The sequence below is a fragment of the Cryptomeria japonica genome, chromosome 1 (assembly GCF_030272615.1).
Source record: "Cryptomeria japonica chromosome 1, Sugi_1.0, whole genome shotgun sequence".
NCBI lineage: Eukaryota > Viridiplantae > Streptophyta > Pinopsida > Cupressales > Cupressaceae > Cryptomeria > Cryptomeria japonica.
Genome location: NC_081405.1, coordinates 711,094,454 through 711,118,992, shown reverse-complemented (window position 1 = coordinate 711,118,992; position 24,539 = coordinate 711,094,454). Strand labels below are relative to the sequence as shown.

The 24,539-nt window shown below is 35.2% G+C and overlaps 1 protein-coding gene across 1 annotated transcript; it reads right to left on the bottom strand.

Annotated features, from left to right (window-relative positions):
- Window positions 1-196: 196 nt before the first annotated feature.
- LOC131062529 (pleiotropic drug resistance protein 1) lies at window positions 197-7,572 on the bottom strand. Its single transcript, XM_057996223.2, has 22 exons — window positions 6,698-7,572; window positions 6,503-6,623; window positions 6,301-6,389; window positions 6,118-6,202; window positions 5,843-6,002; window positions 5,674-5,750; window positions 5,532-5,585; window positions 5,015-5,407; window positions 4,608-4,889; window positions 4,174-4,490; window positions 3,915-4,075; window positions 3,703-3,806; window positions 3,440-3,593; window positions 3,212-3,313; window positions 2,980-3,062; window positions 2,532-2,864; window positions 2,099-2,389; window positions 1,763-1,980; window positions 1,430-1,657; window positions 1,162-1,333; window positions 758-1,012; window positions 197-637 (listed from the first exon to the last, which is right to left on the bottom strand). Exons 1-22 carry the CDS (start codon window positions 7,054-7,056, stop codon window positions 368-370), a joined length of 4,308 nt encoding a protein of 1,435 aa, XP_057852206.1. The 5' UTR covers window positions 7,057-7,572; the 3' UTR covers window positions 197-367.
- Window positions 7,573-24,539: the final 16,967 nt, after the last annotated feature.

The following is a 24,539-nucleotide window of genomic DNA, read 5'->3' as shown; positions in this document are numbered from 1 at the left end:
TCTAAATATAGATCATTTATTAAAAAATTGTCATTACAAAATGATTGAATATGTCCAAATATATTTTTTTTAAATATTAGATTAAGTTTTTTAATAATTATATTAAAGTGGGTGGTCACAATACATCGTAATACCAACAATGAAGCATGAGTAGTTCAACAACAATTTACTTGCACCACCAAATATGTATGGTGGCTTATTTTTTAATTTTGCTTTTGATAAGAAATACACTTGTACAGATTCAAATAAAGAATTATTTCTTGAGATAACTAAACTCTATTCTAGTAGTGTTTGGACGCAAGCAAATACAAATAAGTAGAATATTTTTTGGCACATCCAGGATGGGATTGCGGTGGATTGTGAATGTTTATCTGGATTGAAAGTTAATACTCCGAATGGCCCAGGCGAAGACGAAGGCAAAGAGAAGTACCATACCCACAATAACACCTGCAACGGCTCCTAAGAAATCATGTTTAAATCCGAAGTAGCCCTCTAGGAACTTGTTCAATGGCTGCTTTTGCCCATCTGGTAGGCTCATTGGATTTGAGAGGTCCCCATACTGAGACACGATCAAGCCATACAAAGTCCATGCATAAGGGCATGCCCAATAGTACCATCTCCACCAAATTGGGATTTTCTGCATTCAATTACACAACACCATACATCTTATATATACATATATTCAACAACAAGATCCTTAGAAGAAGTTGAAGTAGAAAGAGGAAAAACCTAATTATATCATATTTGAAGTACTTACAGGTCGGGGAACTAGAAAGCCAGAGAAAAGCATCCAGATGCCATAGAAGCCAGAGGAGACAATTGCAGCAACGGTGGCATTTGGAGTGAGAGCTACAGTCATCATCCCATAATAGGTGTGGTACAAGAAAGTGAAAAACATGAAAAAGAAGAACCAAAAGAATTTGGTTGCGATCCAGCTAAAATCGATCATTGCATAAACTATCAACCCATACATGACCGATTGGACAAATACGTAAGGTAGCTCGATCAATATCTGCAACATGAAGCCCATCATTATTAATGTCTCTCATTAATATGATCAAGAAACAAGAAATGTTTGTTTTCCTCAATATTATCTAGAAAGTAGTAGAGCATTGTTGCTCCAGTTACACTTGATTCGAGAGAGGAGAGATCATTCCTTACTTGAGCAAACGCATAAGGAAGCGGTGAGTACATTCCAGCTGCTTTTTCTCGATAGAAAACAGTTCTTTCAACTTCAACCACGGGCTGAACAGAAGTGGCATTGTTCACTCCAATGAACACAATTGCAGCAAACATTGATCCCATTGCATTCAATACATCTTGTTGCTTCTTTCTGCATATGTTAATTATGGCCCAAAATTCAAATCAATTTCCAAAATGAAAATGGTACTAGCCATGTAAACAAGTTACTCAAGCGCATGCAACTTACATCTTACTCCCCATGTTCCAAAAGATGGTACCGAACAACAAAGCACAGACGAGAGTGAAGAAGAATCTAACGACGTTGTACTGCGGATTCCTCCAATATGACAGGCGTTGTTTCCATAGACAGGCTACTATTTGAGTAAAGAAAGGCTGTGAAAACTCTGACTCAAAATATAAATCTTGGGAGCCTGGAGCAGGTGTACTGATTTCCTTTATCAAAGCTTGGTTTTGCCTGCACTCGTTAATATTAGGATTCGATTGTTAAATAGCTACCCAGGGTTTTGGTTTTACCTAGTTCGACTGAATAAATAAAATTTGACAAGATAAGAGTTCCTACTTGTAGAGGGATGAGGATCGATATATTTCTGCAAAATCTACTTCCAAACGCATTTCAGAACCCACAGAGCTTGCTTCAAGCATCCAAGTGGCAGGGTTGTATCCCGGTGTGATGTAAGAAACTCCTTTCACTGACTGGAAGTAGTCGACGAGAGTTTGAGAGTGGCGACCAAGAGGTCCCACATATATCATCTGCCCTCCACGCTTCATCAACACAAGCTGCAGAGATCCACATTCATTTGATTTGATTAATTAGGTAGAATGCTCTGGACTAGAGTAGCTATGAATATGATAGAACTAGGTATAGTCTGGGTGATTTACCCACAGTCACACCCACCTCATCAAAGGCTTCAAAAATATCAATGCTAGGTTGGTGAATGGTGCAGACGACTGTTCTTCCTGTATCCACAGTGTTTCTCACAGTTCTCATTACAATGGCAGCAGCTCTCGCATCCAAGCCTGATGTTGGCTCGTCCATGAAAATGATGGAAGGATTTGCCACCAATTCAACTGCAATTGTCAGTCTCTTGCGTTGCTCTGTGGAAAGACCGTTCACTCCTGGTAGCCCAACCAATGATTCTCTCAGATTGTTTAACTCAACCAGATCCATCACTTCATCCACAAATGCCTGCAATTAAAAAAAATCCACAAAATTATCTTCACTTTACTTAAATTCTGATAAACCTTACCCAAAATGCACATCGTATTGCGTTTTAGACTGGAGGAAAAAGTGCAGCTATAAACTTGTACAGAGAAATGCAATTATATACCTGTCTTGCTTGAGGATCAACCTCCCTTGGAAGACGAAGCCAAGCAGAATAGACGAGGGACTCGTAAACTGTAACATAGGGAGAATGGATGTCATTCTGCTCACAATAACCTGAAATGCGAGCAAAAGTCTGTTGCTGCTTTGGATAGCCAGAGATGGTGATGGAGCCTTCAATGTATCCCCCTGTTTTCCTTCCGGCAAGAACATCCATTAATGTTGTCTTCCCAGCCCCACTCACCCCCATCAAACAAGTGAGCACGCCAGGCCGAAAGGACCCACTCACTTCACGTAGTAACTGGAGTCTATCCTCTGCAACTCCCTGCTGTTTCATTTCCTACATACATATCATAAGCAACAACACAGTTACTCTTATGAATATCAGTTGATTTAACCAAGGAGTAGAATTATGAATGCAATATAACTGAGGGATGGCACGGGAGAAAGCTTACTGCAGGCATGTCAACGAAGTAACTGACATTTTCGAATGCCATTGCCAAGGGTTGGAAAGGCAACACCATTCCCTTCTTACCTCCTGTGACCAAAGTTCAAACACAACACCTTAGAAACATTGCTAATTTTACAAATTTGATTCAAACAACAAAGAAACATTACTAGTAATCCCTCCATACCAACTCCCAATTTGATTCAAACGATATAGAAAAACCTTTCAAACAAGCTTACCTCCAACAGAGGAGATAGTTTTCATTTCTTGTGGAGTCTGTTTATCTGCATGGCTTTCCTCTACGTCTTCTTCTGGAATCATTGCTTGAGGCCTCCCAAGAGCTTCACAAGTAGTGATATACATGGACACGTAGATATTATTTTATTGAATTATTCGAATTACCATTACCTAGTAAGGCAGTACAATTTAGAGAAAGGGGGATCGGTGATTTCAAGAATTCAACTTACGATCTAGATACGCCAATGCCAGGGTGTAGAGCAAGTTAAAGATAATGGCATATCCTGCTAGTACTCCAAGGGCCATCCAATACCAGTAGCTTTCAGGAAACAATCCACGAGATTTTACCAATGTTGTACCAATTATTTCATTTCTTTCTCCGGGCTGCAACAATAACCGGTCCATCACAATATCATAACATTTTAACAACACAAGACAAACATCAATGCTGCTTCCTGATCTGGTTAAATTATAACTCGGTTACGATCCTAACCTTTTGCCAACGTTTTGCTAGATATTCAAGCACTGCAATGGCATTTTGAGCATACATGAGAGGAGATGCCCAGTAACCCCATATCCACCAGGGCTTGATATCCTCTGCAAACATAAGATCCGCGAGGAACGTCAAATTAATTCAAGTCTGTATTGCATTCTAGTTTCTTTATATGTGATATCTATTTTATTTTGTTGAAAATGGTATGGCACCTCTGGATACAATGAATCCGCCAAGAACTAATATAATCAGAAGTGCAAATGATCCAAATGTGTTTGCCACAATCTGAGTCCGTCCGACTGCAGCAATGAAACGAAAAAGCGAGAGAGACATTTGGTGGAGGACGAATAAGAGGAAGAACTGCCGAAAAAACCTGCATCAGGGAATGGATTAGAGTCATCAAGAATTGATGGCACCATAACGAAATAAATGGTCAAATCCAGTAACGAAATGAATGATCAAATCCAATACCTCTGTGGGCTTGGGGCAAAGCCAATGGTATAGTAGGTGAGAACGACCCAGATGGAAGACTCCATGAGTGACAGAGGGACTCTCATGACCCATGTGGGAAGTGAGTAAGCCCATGCCGGATACAGCTTGGAATCTCTCTGCTTGTAGAACACAGGAAGGCGCGTCATCGTCATAGACAGCTCTACAAATCCGTTGAACATGATGTTAACCAATGTGAAAAACAGAGCACCGAAGTAAATTGAGGCTCCCTCCTCAGTTTTATCATCCATTTCTGTGCGGAAGAAAACTGTGAGCGTAATCAACCCAATCGTTGTGATCTGGCAATGATCAACAAATTGCACAACGTCAAGATCAACCTATGCAAAAATTATGGTACTCATCCCAAGGGCCAAGACTTAAAAATGTATGCTGTAAAATAGACCCGGTGGACTTACTTGGAAGATCTTAAATATATAGATGAAGGAGCTTCTCTTCATCAGCAAAATCTCCCTGTCAAAGCAAGCTTTAAAAAGCTCCATTTTGCCCAAACCATACTCTTTTGTCGTGAGAGCTGCGGGATGGCTTTTGCTTCTATCATATGGAACGGCCAGTTGCTTGTTTAGCTCTACACCAACTTTAAAGGATTGAAATGCATCTGCGAACTCCTTCACAGGTACGTAACGGTATATCTGGCTTTCTCTAATCCAGTACTGCTCTTGATCTTTTCTAGATGTCACCTGTTAATTCCAAATGGTGGGCATGAAAAACACTAGCAAAAATATGTTCAAGTTAAAATGAAATGTAGTGGGCATTGGGCGCTGGGCACTGGGCAAGGAGAAGAAGAGGAGGATGATGAATATACCTCTTGCAGGAAATCTGCAACACCCTTTCTTTCGGGGCAAGCAAAACCCATGGACTCGAAAAATTGCACGATTGAGTCTCGGGGACCCTGGTATACAAGTTGCCCTTCTGAGAGTAAGATGACGTCGTCGAAGAGGTCAAAGGTTTCAGGAGCAGGTTGCAAAAGCGAAATCACCATTGTTGTGTTGTACACGTGAACAATCTGTCGCAAGCATTGCACAATCTGAAATGTTGTAGAGCTGTCCAGACCAGTTGAGATCTCGTCCATGAAAAATGCCTTTGCAGGTCCAACGATCATCTCCCCAGTTGTCACTCTTTTCTTTTGACCTCCAGATATCCCTCTTGTCATATTGTCTCCCACCATTGTATCCCCACATACGTCTAACCCCAAAATCTGCCACAATCACAATCACAATCATAATCATAATCATCGCTAATTGAGTCGTTATAGTAACCTATCTTTTGGCACATCTAAAGAGCTACAATGTTAATGTTCATTCCATATAAAATCATCTCACCTTCAAAACATAGTCTGTTAGCATACTGGACTTCTGTCCCTCCATAGCTGCAGCCTACACAAAACAAGCCAAGAAGAGTTATAAGTGAATTACATTATCATGACTTGACTACAAGTACAGACTATTATCAGTTATATTGTACCTTCATGAAGACATCAATGTTGGGGTCTGGTTTGATCCCCTTCTCCTTCTCTCGTCTCGAAAGTTCACTGAGCACATCTGCAACAAATATATTCCACGCAATTATTATTAGTAATAGGTACCAGTGTGATTAGTATTCAGGGTGATTATGCATAGCAAGCAATAGTTACCATATCTTTCAGCTACGCCTTGGCATCGAGCAGAGAAGTCAAGAGTCTCTCTCACAGTCATTTCTCCAATGTGCAAATCGTGCTGACTAATATAAGCAGACGTTCTCTGCGCCACAAATTCATCCATCGTATGTCCGTTGTACGTTACTTCTCCTCTCACCTGAAACAGTCACACATCATTTGATTCAATTCATATTCATTCTGCCTCTGGGTTTCTAAATGGCAATCTTATTAAGAAAGACAAATGTGGCTCGACTAAACAGATCAAGACTAACTTTTAGTGCTGCCTCCAGTTTTCCTGTGAGAGCTAAGAGAAGAGTACTCTTTCCACAACCAGGTGGACCCAAAAGAAGTGTCAGCCTGCATAATTTAGTCAATTCGTTCGTTAATCACCTGTAAATTCTACTAGTACTGGTGCAATTTTTGAACAAGTTATTGCAACAATTTGTTCTCTTCACCTGCCAGGCTTTATGATGCCGCTGATATCCTTTAGAATGGTCATAGTTTTCTTATTGGTCTTATACAAATGAAGTGACTCCAAAAAGCTCTGACAAAGAGAATTCCTCAGAAGATGACACATCAGATTGATGCAAATAACTTAATAGAAAATCAAGAATATGTATGGATTTCAATTGAAATGTGCTTGGTAATGGTCAATACCTCGACCACATTAGCTGTATAGTTGAAGAGCGTGGGCAATGCCCTGCTTCCAATGTATGCATCAGCTTCCACATTGAGGTTCTGAAAACGGACCTCTATCTCAGGCAAAGTAATCCCCACCCTGCTTACAACAAAGAAACTCATTAGCTATCTATACTCACTCATTTTCACAACTGAATAGAAAAGAACAAGTACCTGTCCATCCTTTCCCTAAGTTTATGCAGAAATGGTTCATTGTCTTGGTCGGCAGCCTTCACAAGCCTGTCAAGCAGTTGCTGTCTTGTGCCCAGCTCCATATTTCTTACGTCAATTTGGTGAAGAACCTCATCATCTCCCTCAGTCTGTTTGAAAATGGATGTTCTTATGCGATCATATGTGGGAAGTTTCTCTAAAGCCGCCCATTTGAGTGCCTCCTCGTCATCTTCTTGCTGTTGATGTTGAGATGCAAAAACACTAGTTGATCTTCCAAACAATCTGGTGCTCCCAGAACGCAGACTTCCAGTCCATGTCAACCCTAACCCTCTGTCGCCCTCTAACGCTATAGGCGCAGCCATTCTGCTCTAGATATCTCTCTCTACACTCAGTGCCCACCAGTACCAGTATATATCACCTCCTTTAACAATTTCTACCTCCCTTTATAGTTTAAATCTACATCCAACGCCAACAAAATTATAATGAGCACAACAAATTCACCAAAATTCTCTATGGGACCAAAATCCACCACCACACTTATACTACATGTTTCTTAGACTGTGTTAATACATAGATCTAAAAAAAGCAAACATTTCTTTTATGTGGAGGATAGTTTCAATGGCTGCTCCAAATTTTCTCTCTTTCTCTGGCATAGAAAGCGAGAATTCCCTTGCAATTACAATTTACAATTGCATTGTTTGTGACGGTGAGGAAGAGAGAGGATTATAAAGAAAGAGGGCTAGGGGAAAGAACAAGAAAGGTGGTGGGTGAATCCTAGGGAAATTAGAATCCGCTAAAAACAATAAACCCATCTCAAAATTCGTCTCTATTTGCCATCAAGTTCTTGATCCCCATTTCTAACTCATCTGCTATGAGTAATCCCCATAAAGAAACACCTCCATTGCATAGTAATTGCAGACAAATCAATATAAAAATCGATACGGATATCTCCACATCTTTCTAGACAAAGACATTAAGGATAATATCTTTTGGTGCTTGATTGGCTTCAGAATCTGGGAAAGATTTAGTTGCTGAAACTTCCCAGATCTTCATTCTCTTCTAATTGCTTCACAGCTGCACTTTTTCCTTAGCCACTTTCGACAATAATAATGGACATGGTACATTCCCCTACAACTGTTGTGGATATAGTATACATATGGCAGGGAAGAATTACAGCTGTAGCGGGTAAATTTTGAAAATGACTTTCCCTAAACGACTAACATTTCTTTGTTTTCTCCATTTTGAATGCAATAATGATGATTGTGATTGACAATTAATTTTATTAAAATTATAGTTTTCCTTTAAGATTTGTTTTCTCCATTTTGAATTCAATAATGATGACTGTGATTGAGAATTAACTTTATTAGGATTATAGCTTTCTTTTGAGAATTGTTTGTGTTTTTTTGGATATATTCGTTTTTATATAAATCATATTTAAGTATAAAAGTTCAATAGTATCAAGAGTGAAGTGAAAAATAAATGTCTATGTTCAAAGTTTTCAACTTATGTTTTGCATATGAAAGTCAAATGAAATACACTACAATTATTCAACCATCTGAATGTCAAGATCAAGGAGTTTAGGATGACAAGAAAGTCATGCTGGAGAAATGTGAGATGAGAGAATGTCAACAAGGGAACCTCAACATGTGAAATGCTTTCATGATGTTGAGATCAAAGAGTTGGGATGGGGCATGACATAATACTGAGAGATGCAGATGACTGAAAGTCTCTCTCTCTCTCTCTCTCTCTCTCTCTCTCTCTCTCTCTCTCTCTCTCTCTCTCTCTCTCTCTCTCTCTCTCTCTCTCTCTCTCTCTCTCTCTCTCTCTCTCTCTCTCTCTCTCTCTCTATATATATATATATATATATAGAGAGAGAGATATATAATCTTTGACAATCCTATTCCAATGTTTAGAAATGATGGATTGGATGATTTGCAAACAGTCACAAGTACAAAAAAAATACACATCTTGTCTCCAAATCTTACTAAAGGTCAATTGGTTGTCTTAAAAACACTAGTAAGAGAATATAAGAAGGTTAATATCATATTGCAGTGTAGAGATATTACAAGATATTTTCCTTTGGGTTATCATAGTGTTGATAATCTAACTACTGTATTTAGTCCCTTGTGTATAATATTATTATCTTAGTTAACTCCATATATAAATTCAATATTGTTCTCTTAAATATTGATGCAGAGCATCATTCAAACATATTTTTTGGTCTTCTTGTTTTTCATGTGGTTTGGTGAATTAGTTTAAAGTTCATCTTGTTGATGGTTATGAGTGTAGGAGTTTGGTATGGAATGATTGAGTGAGAGAGGAAGATATAGGTGATGAAGACCAATATTTGAGGTTTCAAAGAAGAAGGACCGGGTGGAGTAGGGAAAGAAATCTATTCCTTGGTGATCGAGAGATGAATCTGTAGAGAAAGTAATAGGCCATGTTTAGGTTGAGGTTGGTGGAAGGTTTGTGGGAGGAGGCCAGGCGAGTAGTAAGAGAGAGCCAATTAGTTATGTGGAAGCCAAACAGAGAGAGGCTATTAATTTAAACAAGCAGAGAGAAAACTTAGAATCAACACAAAATAGCAGAAAGAAAATAACACAAACAAAAGACACGAGACAATGAGATTTATAGTGGTTCACCATATAGGCTACATCCACTCTCAAGCAGGGAACTATCTCTATTAATCAATATCTCAATACAATATGCATAGACTGCACCCAGTCATTTATAGAATCATATTCAATTACAAAATGAAGAGTTGAGGAATGTGAAAGGTCATGTGATCATTGGGCTTCACATTCCTAACAACATTGAGGTTTGGGTGTAGTGAGCAGTCCAAATACATGACAAGTTGATACTCCCTTGAGGCATGAGGTAACGAGGAGTTTGTAAAGCTTAAAGCTAAAAAGGTTTGCCTTGCATAGACAAATATTTGGAAGATAGATTATTTAGATTGAAGACATAGAAAGGAAATTGCTCCCAGAAGCATGGAAAATGAATAGATTTTCGGAGCGAATAAAGAAGAATAGAACAGTGAGATCTAGTAGCAGAAAGTAAGAAAAGAGAGGTATTCGGTTTGAGATCTAAGTAGGGAGAGATCGAGAGTAGATGACGTGGTGACAAAAGAGGCAGGAAGAAGATTGGCCGAACAGGCTTATGACCAACATTGTTGAGTAAAGAGGCATTTCATTTAAATTCTAGTCATCAATGTATATGTTGAAGGAATTTAAATAAGCATTCGATTATTTATTGTTTGAATTAATGATTGTCCATGTTGTTTGATGATGATTGATGGTTTAGTTGAATTATTGTAATCCTTATTGTAGATTTATGATTGTGCATTAATAATCTAAAAGCTGTATTTTGAACTACGAAGTTTTTGTCATTGTTGATAGTAAATCTATGTGAGAGCATTTGTGCTAACAATTTGGTATCAGAATGTGTGTTTGTGAAGGAGTGTGTTATCAACTATAATCTATCTTGTTGTGCATTTCTTGGTTGTTAGTTGGAATGGATTATTGAACATAAAGATACCTAGATCAAAAATATGTACATATATGTATATATGTATATTAGTATCATGATTGAGGATTATGTATGTATTGAGTATATATTTTAATATGTATGTATGTATGAATATGCATGTGTATACATAAATATGTATATATATATAGATATATATATATATATATACACATATATGTATATGTATATGTATACATATATTTACATATTTATATATATGCATACTTATATACATGCATGCATACATACATACATACATACATACATACATATTAGAAAATAGATGTCCATTAGGAATTGACTTACCAAACCAAAAAAAAATTGAAAATTTGAGCATAAAAATGATCTATCATTCTAGATAACATATTCACATGATTTTCCCCCCATTGCTACTATTTGACTCATTACAACCTTGTACTCACACAATGAAACCCTCAATGATGAGATTAATACTACAATTGAAAAATATATACTTAGAGATGACCTTTGTGATGTTGTGTATGAACCAATTGGCATTCAAAATTCACTCTTGAGAAACTAATTTACATTTGAATGTGAGGATTGAATTTAATGATACTCTTATAGTTAAAATCAAAATATGTCTCCAATATATATGTTTCAAGGGATGACTATTGTAAAAAAGGAAATTAAATCCTAGGTCCATCACCTTTAAATGAACCCATTGAAATTAAAAAAACACATGCAAAACCCTAAATGGTTAAATTGAAATTGACGAGAAGATAATAAAAAATATTGAACGTGAGAAGCCCCTATGTATTATTTCATTGTAGGATTTTTGGAAACAAGACCCAAACTAAAACATAAAGAACTCTAAAACTAAAATGTTGGAAATGAAACAAAACAAAAAAAATACTACAAAGCCTAGAAAAAGAATGTGATTCATAAAATTGAGAAATCAACATTTTCCATCTATATCAAACTTTAATTTGTAAAACTTTTTATAAGTCTACTTAATAATCTAGAAATAAACCTATGTATTTCTTTATTAATCTTTAATAATGTGCATTAATAAAGTTTTGGAATGATTGTATGGCCTTCTAGCTAACTAGCTGATCAAGAATCTATTAAGACAATATAGAAACAACTCTTAGAAACACTCAAACAATGTCAAATATACTATTTATAATTTTTCTTTAAGGTTACAATGATTTTATTACAGAATTTAAACAAATGTACGTCCATACAACTTCAAACTATATTGATTAAAAAATTGAATATGAAACCATAAGACTTCTTACAATATTCTCTTCTTATTGGCTCTAGAACTAATACTTTATGATCCTTCCAAATGAAAAAAAAATATTTTATCCAACTACACATGTACCCTAGAAATTACATTATGATATTTTAAAATTGACAAACCAAATGAACGTCCTCCACAATTGATGTCTAAGGTGAAGAGGAAACCAAAATAATTTAATGTGTTAGATGTAGGAGTACTTAGGGTAGTTGAAAGAGCTCCCACAATAATTGCAAGTAGATAGAGTGGGTGAACATGGGAAGCACACCATTTTATTTGGTGTGCATGCAACTTGAACAGATAGTAAAGTATTGCTCATTTCAATTATCTAGCTCCATCAAACCTTTATAAGCTATGAGACACTCACCCTTTGCTTTATCAAGCCTTTGGATGCACTAGGCATTAATATTCTTACACCTTTGATAAGTAATTTCTCCTCTTAAACATTTCGAAACCTTGGATATTATCATACTTCACCATTCATCAATGCTTGGGCCATGAGTTTGAAGTACTTTGAAATACCAAAAAATACTATTGATTCCTTTATATAGCAAATTCCTCACAACAAATATCACTTGGATGGGAACAAATCCCTATCTAAAAGTCCAATTAAATACACTACTATTATTTGAGCATTTTAGTGTCAAGAATTCAATCTAGTGGGATGCAAGATGAGAGAGTGTCAACAAGGGAACCTCAATATATGAAATTAGTGTGGTTAACTTTATTACATATTTCATGAAAAATCTTTTTTGCAAATATGCCAAACATGTCCACAAGTCCTATTGGTTAAATCAACAATCCATGTCCTTTTGAATAGATAAAAATTTGAAAAATGTATGAGTCTATAGATTTTTAAAAACTGGACCATTACATTTTTATAGCGAATTGTACTATATTAATTTTAGAATTCACTATGGAAAAAAATTATTGATTTTTTAGTACTATGCAATAGCTTATAGATCCTTTTATTTTATTGTAAAAATAATATAACTCACTTGTAAAAAATAACTTCCAAATAACTAACTTTTGTTTTATTATTTAGTCAAACCATTCACTAACCTTCATTTATAAATTTACATGTACATGTTTATTTATCACTTACCTAATCCAATTTCTATCTAATGATGTAATATAAATCCAGCATTTCTCCCTCATAACATTAATTTGAATAAAGGATGAAATGCTAACGGAATAAACACATTAGCCCTTTTGGAAATTTTGATTAAGCATCTCTGTCAATTCTCCTTGCTCACTTGGAAAACACTAAACTAAATCCATCAATATATGTCTTGACTATCAAACTTACAAATCCTTTGTATTATACGAGAGAACATCTTCATGTTCTCCATGTACAATGAGAGAATAACTCTCCTTTGAGAGTCCACAACTCTTCAAAGTGTCTCAAAATCCCTCCTTTAGTGTCTACATATGAGAGAAAAAATTTCCTCTAAAATCTCTAGTATCCCTCCTCCAATGCCATAAGAACCAAATCCCTTCTCTAATGTACAAACGAAACTGAACCAATGTAAATATACTAAACCCACCCTATTTTGGAGATTATATTATCCACAAGTTCTGTCAAGAATTATCAATTCTCCCTCACTCCATGAAGGGATGCAGATTGAAATTGGTGCTTCTCATGTAAAGAATCATCTTTGAGCGAGAAACTAGCTTAGGTCATAAAATTACTCCCACCTTTGATGCCTCCAATGTGTCATATTTATTCTCTATTTATCAAATGTAGCATATGATTCTATGAGGAGCTTGAAGCCCATGCCAAGTCTACCATATATGGCTCTGAGAATATAATTAATGTGTGACCATGATTATTATTTTTTTGGCAAGGTGTTTGATCGTACTAAAACACACTCTTTATATAATTTAAACATAGTTCAATATCCTTGTAACTCCTTATATATAATACACTTATAGATTTTATTTTTTTTAAATCCAAATATAATTAGTAACCTTATTCCTCTAAATGCAAAACACCTCCTCATCTCACCAAAAACAAGGGAATAATGAAATTTAGATTTAGTACCTCGAAATTATTTTTTCAAATACTTCCATATTTCGAACCTTCTTTGTTTTAGAACAACTTAAGAAAATGAATTAAAATAAACCCTAAAACATAAATCTCATTTCATGAATAACCTATACAAATCTTTACTACCTCTATATTTTAACCCCATTTCAGTATTCATCATGTATGGTTTCTTTTGATTCCTATAAACATTGATTGATACTTTTCCAAATGGAACTATGAAATAATATCAATATTAGGATAAATTATCTTAAATAAATCTGTGTGGATTCAATTTTGTTACCTTCAAGAAATATGATCATATGCCTTCAAAACATTGTCGACAAATACTCTTGAAAAATCTTTGATTTAGAAAGTGTAATGGCTTAAATGAACGAAGAACTTGACACACCACAACCAAAACTAGTGAGCATCTATTTGTAGATGCTGACCATATGTCACTAATACTATAGTAGTACTTCTAAAATAAAATCAAAATATATTTATCCTACACAACATTGAGTCTTTATATCCACTTTTTTAACTCAACTGATAATTTCTTCAAAGGCACAAATTAATTGTTGTTCAACTATTTCTTGGTTTAAATTTTATAATAGAATGGATGTAGCTCCATAAACAACAAAATCTAACCAATGCCCAATTTGCAAAAAAATAGAATGATATGCTTAATTGCATTCAAACTATGGTATTATGTGAAGGATACCAATACTCAAAATTTAGAAAATGTATGCATCAAACTCGCTTAAAGGAATTTACACAGTTTATTGAATGAATTTGAACCTTACATTCCTAAAAACTTGACACCACCTGTATGGTGCACATGCTCTTAAATATTATTTTAATAGGAAATTATTGTTGACAATAGATGATCTATGTTGGGGTGGATGAACATGGGTTGACAACACACAACACATAAACATATCAAACATAAAATTACTTACCAAAAACATAGTTAGTTACAAATGTCTCCTAAAATAGAGGTCTTATGATAATTCTGAAAATTACATAGGCTATTCTATGATTTGGGCTAACCTATCTCCTACAAATAAATATTTAACTATTTCCTATGTTCACCTTATCTCTATCTTTTTCTAGAACATATATCTATAAGTTTCTAATTATTTTTTCCTTTTTCGTCACATTTCTTCCAAGGTGTGAGAAATTACATGATCTTCCAATAGTCTATAATAACAACATGATAATAGTAGCAAGGTGCATATTCATATTTACAAGAATAAATTCCCCACAGCTACAATATGTATTATGATCATCTACATCGAAGTACATTAACCAAAAAACCCTCAATGATGTAGATCAACACTTCATACATTGCAAACTTAGTCACCTTCCTTGATGTTAGCTATTCTAATATTTATAAATTTATAGATTTATAAATTTGAAGAGAATACAAATTTCTAAAAATTAAACCATGACTTCAATAATAAAATGATATATATCAATTTGGAAATTCACTACATACAATATTCTTTATTTTAGTTACAATGTGATTGCTTATGAGTCCTTTTATTTTCCCAGTAAAATAAATTAACTCGCCTACAAGAAATAAATTCCAAAACAAATAACTATTTTTTATTTATTTAAACTAACTATTTATTAACCTACATTTATAAATTAACATGTGTAGATTTATTTATTAGTTACCTAATCTAATATGTATGTATATATGTATATGTATGTATATATGTATATATGCATATATACATATCTACACACATATACATACATAATATATATGTATTTTATGTATATATGTGTGTATATTGTGTGCACATGTGTATTCCAAAATATTGTTAGTAAATCTTTCTTTTGTATAAAATTAGATGAATAGTACTCTAGGGTTTCATAGATGAGAAAAAATATAATCAACAATCATTTGAAAAAAAATGTCAAAATTTAGTATAAGATAAGAGAATGGGATGAGAAAGACGTGTTCTCATGGAATTGATTACATGACTTAAATGTTGTATAAACACTACAATAGGTTGAAATGTGCTAATGGGGAAACAATCCTAACAATATGACAATAAAGATGAAGACACACATATATATACATCTAATGCGAAATAATGAACAAAAAGTAAAATTATAGATAAGAAAGGGGAGAAGGAAACAAAAATTTACATCATATTATGAGGTCTACACATGGGATGCTTTTCTTAGTAATAGGGTTTGACATAGATACCATTAATTAAAATTAGAAAAATGAAATCAAATATGTCAAATAATTAAAATGTCTCTCCTCAAGATATGGTGATGAAATAAGATCCACTCAATGATAGTTTCTCAAACAATTTTGAAAGAAAACCTATCTTAACTTTAGTTGTGTTGATTTGAATTATGGATTCAGATGACAACACTTGAGTGAGAACCTGTAGTATTGTGGATTTGTTTACATGAATAAGGTAAACACGAAATTGAAGCAAGACAAAAAGTAATCTATTCAATTCGAAAATCCAACATATATCAGTTCATGAGATTCCAAGGGTCACCAAAACCCCTTTAGAATTGAAACCCAACAGTCATATTTGTTTATTTACATAATAAAATCCAAAACTACAAAATTTTCAAAAAACTAAATGAAATTTTGTCCTAACTTTAACTAGACATAACTTTCTACTTAGGACTCAAAATCGCAAGCCGTTTAACTCATTGGAAAGGTCTCCCAAAGCTTAAGGTGAAGTCCTGAAAGAACGTGCCTACGACAACGTTTTAAGGGATATGCCAAAGTTTCAAGGGCTGAAAATGCCCCAAAGGCCTTCAAAAACACCAATTACTAATATATAGAAAAACTAGAAAAAATATGAAAATATTTTTTCAATATTTCAAATTTGCTTCTGATCACGTGTTCCACTCAAAAATTAAATTACAAATATCATGGTCCTATAAAGATGCACACCTATTAAACCATGTTTTCATAATAATCTCATGTTTCTCAAATTGATTATTAATTACCTTGTTTCTTCCTAAAACTGTAGGATTTTAATGATTCTGACCTCTAGGAACATTTTGTTTGAAAGAAGGGAAAAAAGGAGTATTGATCTTTAAAAAAAATGCAAACCATTTCTTTTATGTGGAGGATAGTTTCTAATGGCTGCTCCAAAATTTCACTTTCTCTTTATCTGGCATGGAAAGCCAGAATTCCCTTGCAATTACAATTTACAATTTACAATTTACAATTGCACTGTTTGTGACTGTGTGAGGAAGAGAGAGGATTATAAAGAAAGGGGGCTAGGGGAAAGAACAAGAGAAGGTGGTGGGTGAATCCTAGGGAGATTAGATTTCCTATCGGCTAAAAACAACAAACCCATCTCAACATTCGTCTATATTTGCCATCAAATTCTTGATCCCCATTTCTAACTCATCTGCTATGAGTGATCCCTCAAAAGAAACACCTCAATTGCATAGAAATTGCAGGCAAATTAATATAAAAAAGGATACTGATATCTCCACATCTTTCTAGACAAAGACATTAAGGATAATATCTTTTGGTGCTTGATTACCTTCACATTCTGGGAAAGATTTAGTTGCTGAAACTTCCCAGATCTTCCTTCTCTTCTAATTGCTTAGCTACTTTCCAAAACAATAATGGACATGGTCCATTCCCCTACATTTCTTCCTGTGGATAAAGCATGCATATGGCAGTGAAGAAGTACAGCTGTGGCGACTAAGTTTTGAAAATGACATTCCCCAAACGACAAACATTTATTTGCTAAGTTCTCCATTTTGGATGGAGAATGATGATTGTTGTTGACAACAAATTTGATTAGGATTATAGCTTTTACTTTTAAAAAAATTGTGAGAGTTCTTTGGATACTACTACTTTCATTTTACCATATTCAAATATAAAAAGTTTAGTAACATTAAGGATGAAGTTTAAAAAAAAGTCTATGAATACCTTTCAATCTATGATTCCCACACAAAAGTTTACTGAAATACACTACAAAAATCTGACCATTCAGTGTGTTAAGAACAGGGAGCTGAGGGTGACAAAGAAGTTATGTTTAGGAAGTGTTAGAAGAGAGAATGTCAATAAGGGAAAATCAATATATAAAGTGTTTTCAAGATGTTGAGTCAAAGAGTTGGGATGGGGTATGATATAGTATTGCGAGATGTAGACGATTGAAAGTTCAACTCTCAAATTTAATTTAATGCAATCTTATGATCATTTTTAAGATATATATAGATATATATATATATATATGAGAAGTTGAGACAAATAAAGTTGATATATATATATATATATATATATATATATATATATATATATATATATATGAGAAGTTGAGAGAACTTGTTCATTGGCATCATAAAGGTGGTTGACAGTATAAGTATACGGTGCACGTGTATAGTTTGTTGTGTTATCTTGGTTCCTATATTGATGGGAAGGACCTCCTTTCTCATACGATGGGAGTGGATTTTTTAACATGGTATGATCTGTATTGAAAGTTTTTACATTGTGACCATCCACTTCTACACCCCCTCGATCAATGAGGTCTTGAACGATATCTTTTAACCGATGGCAGCTATTTGTTTTGTGTCATTTTCCCTTGTGAAATTCACAATACTCATTATCTCTCCACCATGGAGGTTTACTCTGTGGTTCATAGTGTGACATTTTAGGCAATGTGATGAGATCAAAAGATATGAGTTGGCGTAATATATTTTCAAGAGGTTTTCCCAAAGGTGTGTACGTTCAATTGGGTTTGTAGGTAGGGTACCCATTTTTAGGTGCCTCTTGTTGCATATTGGGAGCTTGATTTCCTTGATTTCTTTGGGGATTACCTTGGTTGGTAGTGGGGTTGTTGCAATTATCTGCTTGTCCTGTAATTTTGACTATGGGTTGAGCAATTTTGATAGTTCTGGTGTCTACAACACCATCATTAACAATGTTTTATTCTTGGCCCAAAACTTGGATTTGTCATTGTTGTAGGTTGGTCATAGACCATCTTGGTTGTCTTTGTAGATTTTGACAAGTCCCTTTTTTATAAGGGCTTTCTCGATTTTAATCCCTTGGGCTATCACATCTTTGAAATTGTCTGAACATTTGATGTCTAAGTAGAATTCCATTTCTTCATTTAAGTTTAAAATAAAAATTTCAACTAATTTTTCTTCGGGAATGGGGAAGGAATGTCTACTAGAAAGGTGTCTCCATCTTTGTAAGAATGGTGAGAATAACTCACCATTCTTTTATTTTGTATTGCATAGATCAGCCATGGAGACATCACGTTCTATGTTGTGTGCATGATGAGTGAAAAATTTGTGTACCAGGTCTTCAAAGGTCCTGATCCTACTAGGTAGGTGTGAGAATGATTGCATGGCTGAGCCTCCCAGACTTTGCAAAAAAATGTGCATTAAATATGTTTCCTTATAGGCAACCTCTAAGAAGGTGGAGTAAAATTCTCACACATGATCTCTAGGGTCTCCTTTTCCTTTGTATTTATCAAACTTTGGGGTTTCAAAGTTGTGTAAGTAATGAGGCATGTATATGTTTCTATTAAATGGATATGGACAGATATCTTCGAGAGCATATTGCTTTTGTGACCTTCTTGAGTGTACTTGTTGGGCGAGGTCTTGCATTTTTTTTCTCAAAATATCCATTTATGTAGGAAGAGGCGAGATGTCGCCTTGTTGATAATTATCGTCATAGATGGGTATAACTTTCCCTCATATCATTTTGATTGTGTTCTTGTTGATGGCTATGTTGGGATTGTTCTAGTATATCTCTAAGTTGTGATACATCAAAGTCTACGAGGAATTTTTCTCCTTCTTGAGAAAGTCTTAGAAAATGGGCGTCAACATTTCCCTTGAGAATTTCCTCAAAAAGTCTATTAAATCTGGGATTGCTAGTTGCTTCTTCTATTTGTGCTTGTGTAGGGTGTTTGGGTCTCCTCTTGTTGAAAAGGGGTTAACGACCTCTTCCTCTTCTTCCCATATTTCATTTTGAGTTTGCCTTTAAATCTAAGACCTAGTCCTAGCCATCTTTGAAGTGCGCATTTGTGAAAGTGAACAAGTGGGTGTTTGATCCCCTTTTTTATGATTCCAAGATTGGATAATGAAATTTGTATGGATTAGTGATCCTATTTACAAAAGGTTAGGTATCAACAAAGCTCTCTTCTAGAATTTCTTGTTTGGTTTTTCAACAATTGTGAGATAAGGTGTAGCAAGGTTTGTGTTGTTACAAATCCAAGCCACGTAGTAATGAGAGGATGCACTCATGAACTAGTTTTAACCTATCTAGATGCTTATTAATGTCCTTTTTAGGATGATTTATCCTAGATGTAGAGACACACTAGAGAGTATTTTTGCTCTTATTAGCAATATCAAAAAGAACTAAGGACAAAAATTTTATTTGTTGAGAGTAGAATGGATTTTTGATGTGTTTTGGAATGCAAACTTGGAATGGATGTGAATCTTGGAATTGTTACTAAGGGGTTGTGATTGCTTTTGAAAATGATTTTTTGAAGTGAGAAGGGTAGGTTTATGATGATTGTGAAAGATGGAAGAAATGATGATGTTTTGGTTTTGGATTGTGATTTTAAGAAAATGTAGAAGTATGGAAGAAATGATTATGATGTTTGATTTTTGGAAAGTTTGGGAAATGATTTATGAAAGATGATGAAATATGAAATATCGAAATGTTTGGATGACTTGATTTTTAAATATGATTATGAAAGGTATGTGAATTTTAGAAAAATGAGACTATGGAAGATGCGATTGAGGTAAGTAGATGAAATGTATGAATTTTTGGAAATAATTTTGGAAATGATTTATGGAAAATGATGGATTTGAAGTATGATTATGAAAATGACTTAAGAAGATGGAAAGTGTAAACTTTGAGTCTCTAATAGGTGATTGTGAGTTGTGAAATGTATGATGGATGAATGTGTGATGTAGAGGTACGGTTCAAACAACTTGAAAATGCCTTCAAGTTACTCACTTTCTGCAATAAGTGACAATCCCCCTCACTTAGGAATCTCTCCAACTAGACCACACACCTTTATGAGCATCATATCAATATCTCAACACATGAATTTTAATCCCCATAACCCACACTGAGACATTATGTAAAGGCTATCAAAATTGGCTATCAAACCCCACAGGCAAATGTGCTCAAAACCTGCTCAAGTTGCTCACGACTCCTCCCAATTGATTTTTAGGCTTTCAAAGGTTAAAAATAGGTTTTAAAAGTTCCAAATACCACAAGAGATACAAAAAAACCCTTTGGTTTGGTACCCCAAGACTCCAAGGCAACAAAGCCCAATTTGGCACTACAAGCCTACTAACCCACAAAACCAACTTTGTAGCATTACTCAAAAAATATACAAAGGACTATTAGTTTTTATTTGACACACCTTATACTCTACTGTGGACAGCACTTTTCCCAAAGGGGCAGGTCTTGGAACATCCAATAAACCCTACTTCTAAGAAACCCTCATGTCAGACTAGAAGGGCTAAATAAGGCACTTAATGAAGGAAGTACCCTTCAGACATGCAACCATAGAAAAATGACAACTTGAGAACCTTTGGGAATCCATATCCACACCAATTCCAAGGTTATAGACTCTGGTTTGCAACCCATCAAAAGTTATGGGGACTGTTGTGTCTTTTTACCACTTTTGCATTGCCAGCCACATAGAGATGTCTGGCTTCTTTTAATTCATGCTCTTTCCAAACACTTCCTCCAGGTCTGAAACAAAGAAAATATTAAATTACAGCCCCAAATATTCCATCCAACCAAGTTTTAGATTTTTTCCATGGTTAAAATGGAAGAAAAGGGAAAAAAAAAGTGAAACCCTAGGTTTATGCCCTTTCACGGGCTATCTTCACTAAAACTTCAATATCTCGCTTATTTCTCCACTTCCAATTCTCTAGTTGGACTCAAATGAAAGGTATCTCACCCCTCTAACTCACCATGAAAGAATTTTTCAGTTTTTAGATCGTACAAGCCTGTACCAACCGAAATAACAGCAAATGTGCAGGAAAATACATAATTTTTTATTTCTTCAAATTATCAACTTTCACCATATCCAACCAACAACCCTCCAAATTGGTTTGTTGAGGCATTATATAGCCATCCCAACATGTTCCAACCAAAATCAGGTGGTTGTGAATGTTAGGAAATGATTTTAACAACTTTTCAAAAAGTTGTTCACCAATATTGACAACATTTTGTCAATTTTTGTCAATTTTGTATTTTGCCCACAAACTATCTTCAAACACAGACCTAGGAGCCTAAAAATATTATTTTGGACCTAATTAGACCAAAATACACTTGAATCACTAAATCCACACATCCTAAGTCCTTTTGACCATAGTTGACCATAGGGTTTATAAAGCATCCTAGGCCACTAGGCCTTACAAAAATGGACTATGAGGACTTTATTATCAAAACTAAACATGAACATGGGATTCTAAGATCCCTTACAACACCTTGAAACAAAAACATGAAATTCATTGAAGAGGAAATGATTAATTTTAGTCTTGTGCCTCTGCACCATACTCCCGGGGTGGGCTGATCTCATTTCCACATGGGATAAGTTGGTCCAATGAAGTACCATGCTTCAGAATATCTGCCTCATCCATCCATACAACCTCTTCAATAGGGTTTCCTACCCATTTCACAAGGTATTGTTTGTACTCTTTGTTTCTGGTCTTCTTGATGACTTTCTCATCAATGATTTTCTCAAGTTTCTTTGGTGCATGATGAGGTATGGCAGCCATATCCTCTTGAACTTATTCAATCTGAAAGTCCATACCTGCAACAACATTACTTTTATATGGTGTTAGATCACATACATTAAAAATAGGAGAAATACCAAGATTATGACAAAGAGCAATCTCATAGGCATTCAACCCATGCTTCTTCAACACTTTGCAAGGACCCACTTTCTTCATGAGTAACTTAGTGTGCTTCCCCTTTGGTAATCTTTCCTTCCTCAAATACACCCACACCATATCATCCACTTGAAATTGCACATCTCTTCTCTTCTTATCAACAATCTCCTTGTACTTTTGAGAGCTCTTTTCAAGTGCCAACCATACTTGATCATGGATCTCCTTCATGCTATCAGCAAATTGCTCTCCATGAGCACTAATCTGCCCATCTTGTGGAAGATCCCTCAACTCAAGAATGCCTCTTGGGTTCTGACCATACATAATTTGAAAAGGACTCCTTCCTGTACTTCTATTCATTGAATCATTGAAAGCAAACTCAGCCTATGGAAGTACAACATCCCACTTCTCACCATATTGCTTGGTCAAACATCTTAATAGGTTTCCCAAGGACCGATTCACAACTTCAGTTTGCTCATCTGTTTGTGGATGGTAGGTTGAACTAAAGTTCAAGTTTGTTCCCAACCTCTTCCATAAGGTTCTCCAAAAATGGCCTATGAACTTCACATCCCTGTCAGACACAATTGTTAGTGGAAGTCCATGAATTCTCACAATTTCCTTGAAAAACAAATTGGCTACATAAGTTACATCACTTGTGCTCTTACATGGCAAGAAATGTGCCATCTTACTGAACCTATCAACAACAACAAAGATGCTATCAAATCCCTTTTGAGTCCTAGGCAGCTCCATGACAAAATCCATACTACAACTTTCCCAAGGCCTTGTAGGTATGGGTAATGGTTGATACAAACCAGCATTGCTGGAAGTACCCTTAGCCTTTTGACAAATGTTGCAAGTCTCTACAAATCTTCTCACATCAACCTGCATTTTAGGCCAATGATAATGTCTTCTTACCTGCTCAAGAGTTTTATCCAAACCAAAATGTCCACTCATGCTTCCACAATGCTTTTCTTTCACAATGTTGTCTCTCATAGAACACCTAGGAATGCATAATTGATGTCCTTTGAACAACAAACCATCTTGGATCAAGTAATCAGCATATTCAACATGGTAAGCCTCTGAAAAATCAGAACAAACTTTGTAGATTTCATGAAAGTCTTCATCACCTTCATACATACCTTTTAAGGAGTCAATCCCCACACTCTGTAACTTCACCTCTTGCACTATCAAGGATCTTCTACTCAAGGCATCTGCCACCTTGTTTGCAATTCTCTTTTTGTGTTTTATGGTAAAGGTATATGCTTGGATAGATTCTACCCACTTCATGTGCTTGTGACTCAACTTCTCCTGGCTGTTCAAGAAGCTAAGTGCTTGATTGTTTGTAAAAACAACAAACTCTTTTGGAAGGAGGTAATGCCTCCACTTTTTCAAAGCTTGTAAAAGTGCATACATTTCCAAATCATATGAGGAATACTTTCTCTTTGCCTCATTAAGTTTCTCACTAAAGAATGCAATGGGTCTACCCTCTTGACTCAAAACAACCCCTATTGCAACATTAGATGCATCACATTCAATAGTAAAAACCTTTTGAAAATATGGAAGAGCAAGTATAGGCTGCTTTGCTACCTTTTGTTTGAGACTTTGAAAAGCCTCCTTCGCCTCCTTGGTCCACACAAACTTGCACTTTTGTCCTCCCTTGATTGTATCTAGGATAAGTGCACAAACTTGGCTAAAACCTCTTATAAACTTCCTGTAAAAGGAAGCCAAGCCATGGAAGCTTCTAACTTCAATCATTGACCTTGGAGAATGCCAATTCAAGATGCTCTCCACCTTCTCAGGATCCATCTTGACACTTCCACCTGAAACAATGAAACCAAGATACACCAATTCTTCCTGCATGAAAAGACACTTGTCTATATTGATTAGGAGCTTAGCCTCTTGCAATCTTTTAAGGACCAAATTCAAATGTTGCACATGTTCATCTCTATTCTTACTAAATATGAGAATATCATCCAAGTAAACAATGACAAATTTACCAAGAAAAGGTTTCAAGACCTCATTCATGAGTCTCATGAATGTAATAGGTGCATTGGACAAACCAAAGAGCATAACCCTCCATTCATAGAGGCCTTCATTAGTCTTGAATGTTGTCTTCCATTCATCTCTAGCCCTTATTTTGATCTTCAAATCCACCT

Excerpts from the sequence above, each read along its gene's own strand:
- LOC131062529 (XM_057996223.2), bottom strand. The coding sequence starts at position 7,056 with ATGGCTGCGCCTATAGCGTTAGAGGGCGACAGAGGGTTAGGGTTGACA. Across the intron at positions 5,586-5,673 it reads ACATTGATGTCTTCATGAAG|GCTGCAGCTATGGAGGGACA; the intron begins GTACAATATAAC and ends TGTTTTGTGTAG. Across the intron at positions 1,981-2,098 it reads TTTTTGAAGCCTTTGATGAG|CTTGTGTTGATGAAGCGTGG; the intron begins GTGGGTGTGACT and ends GGATCTCTGCAG.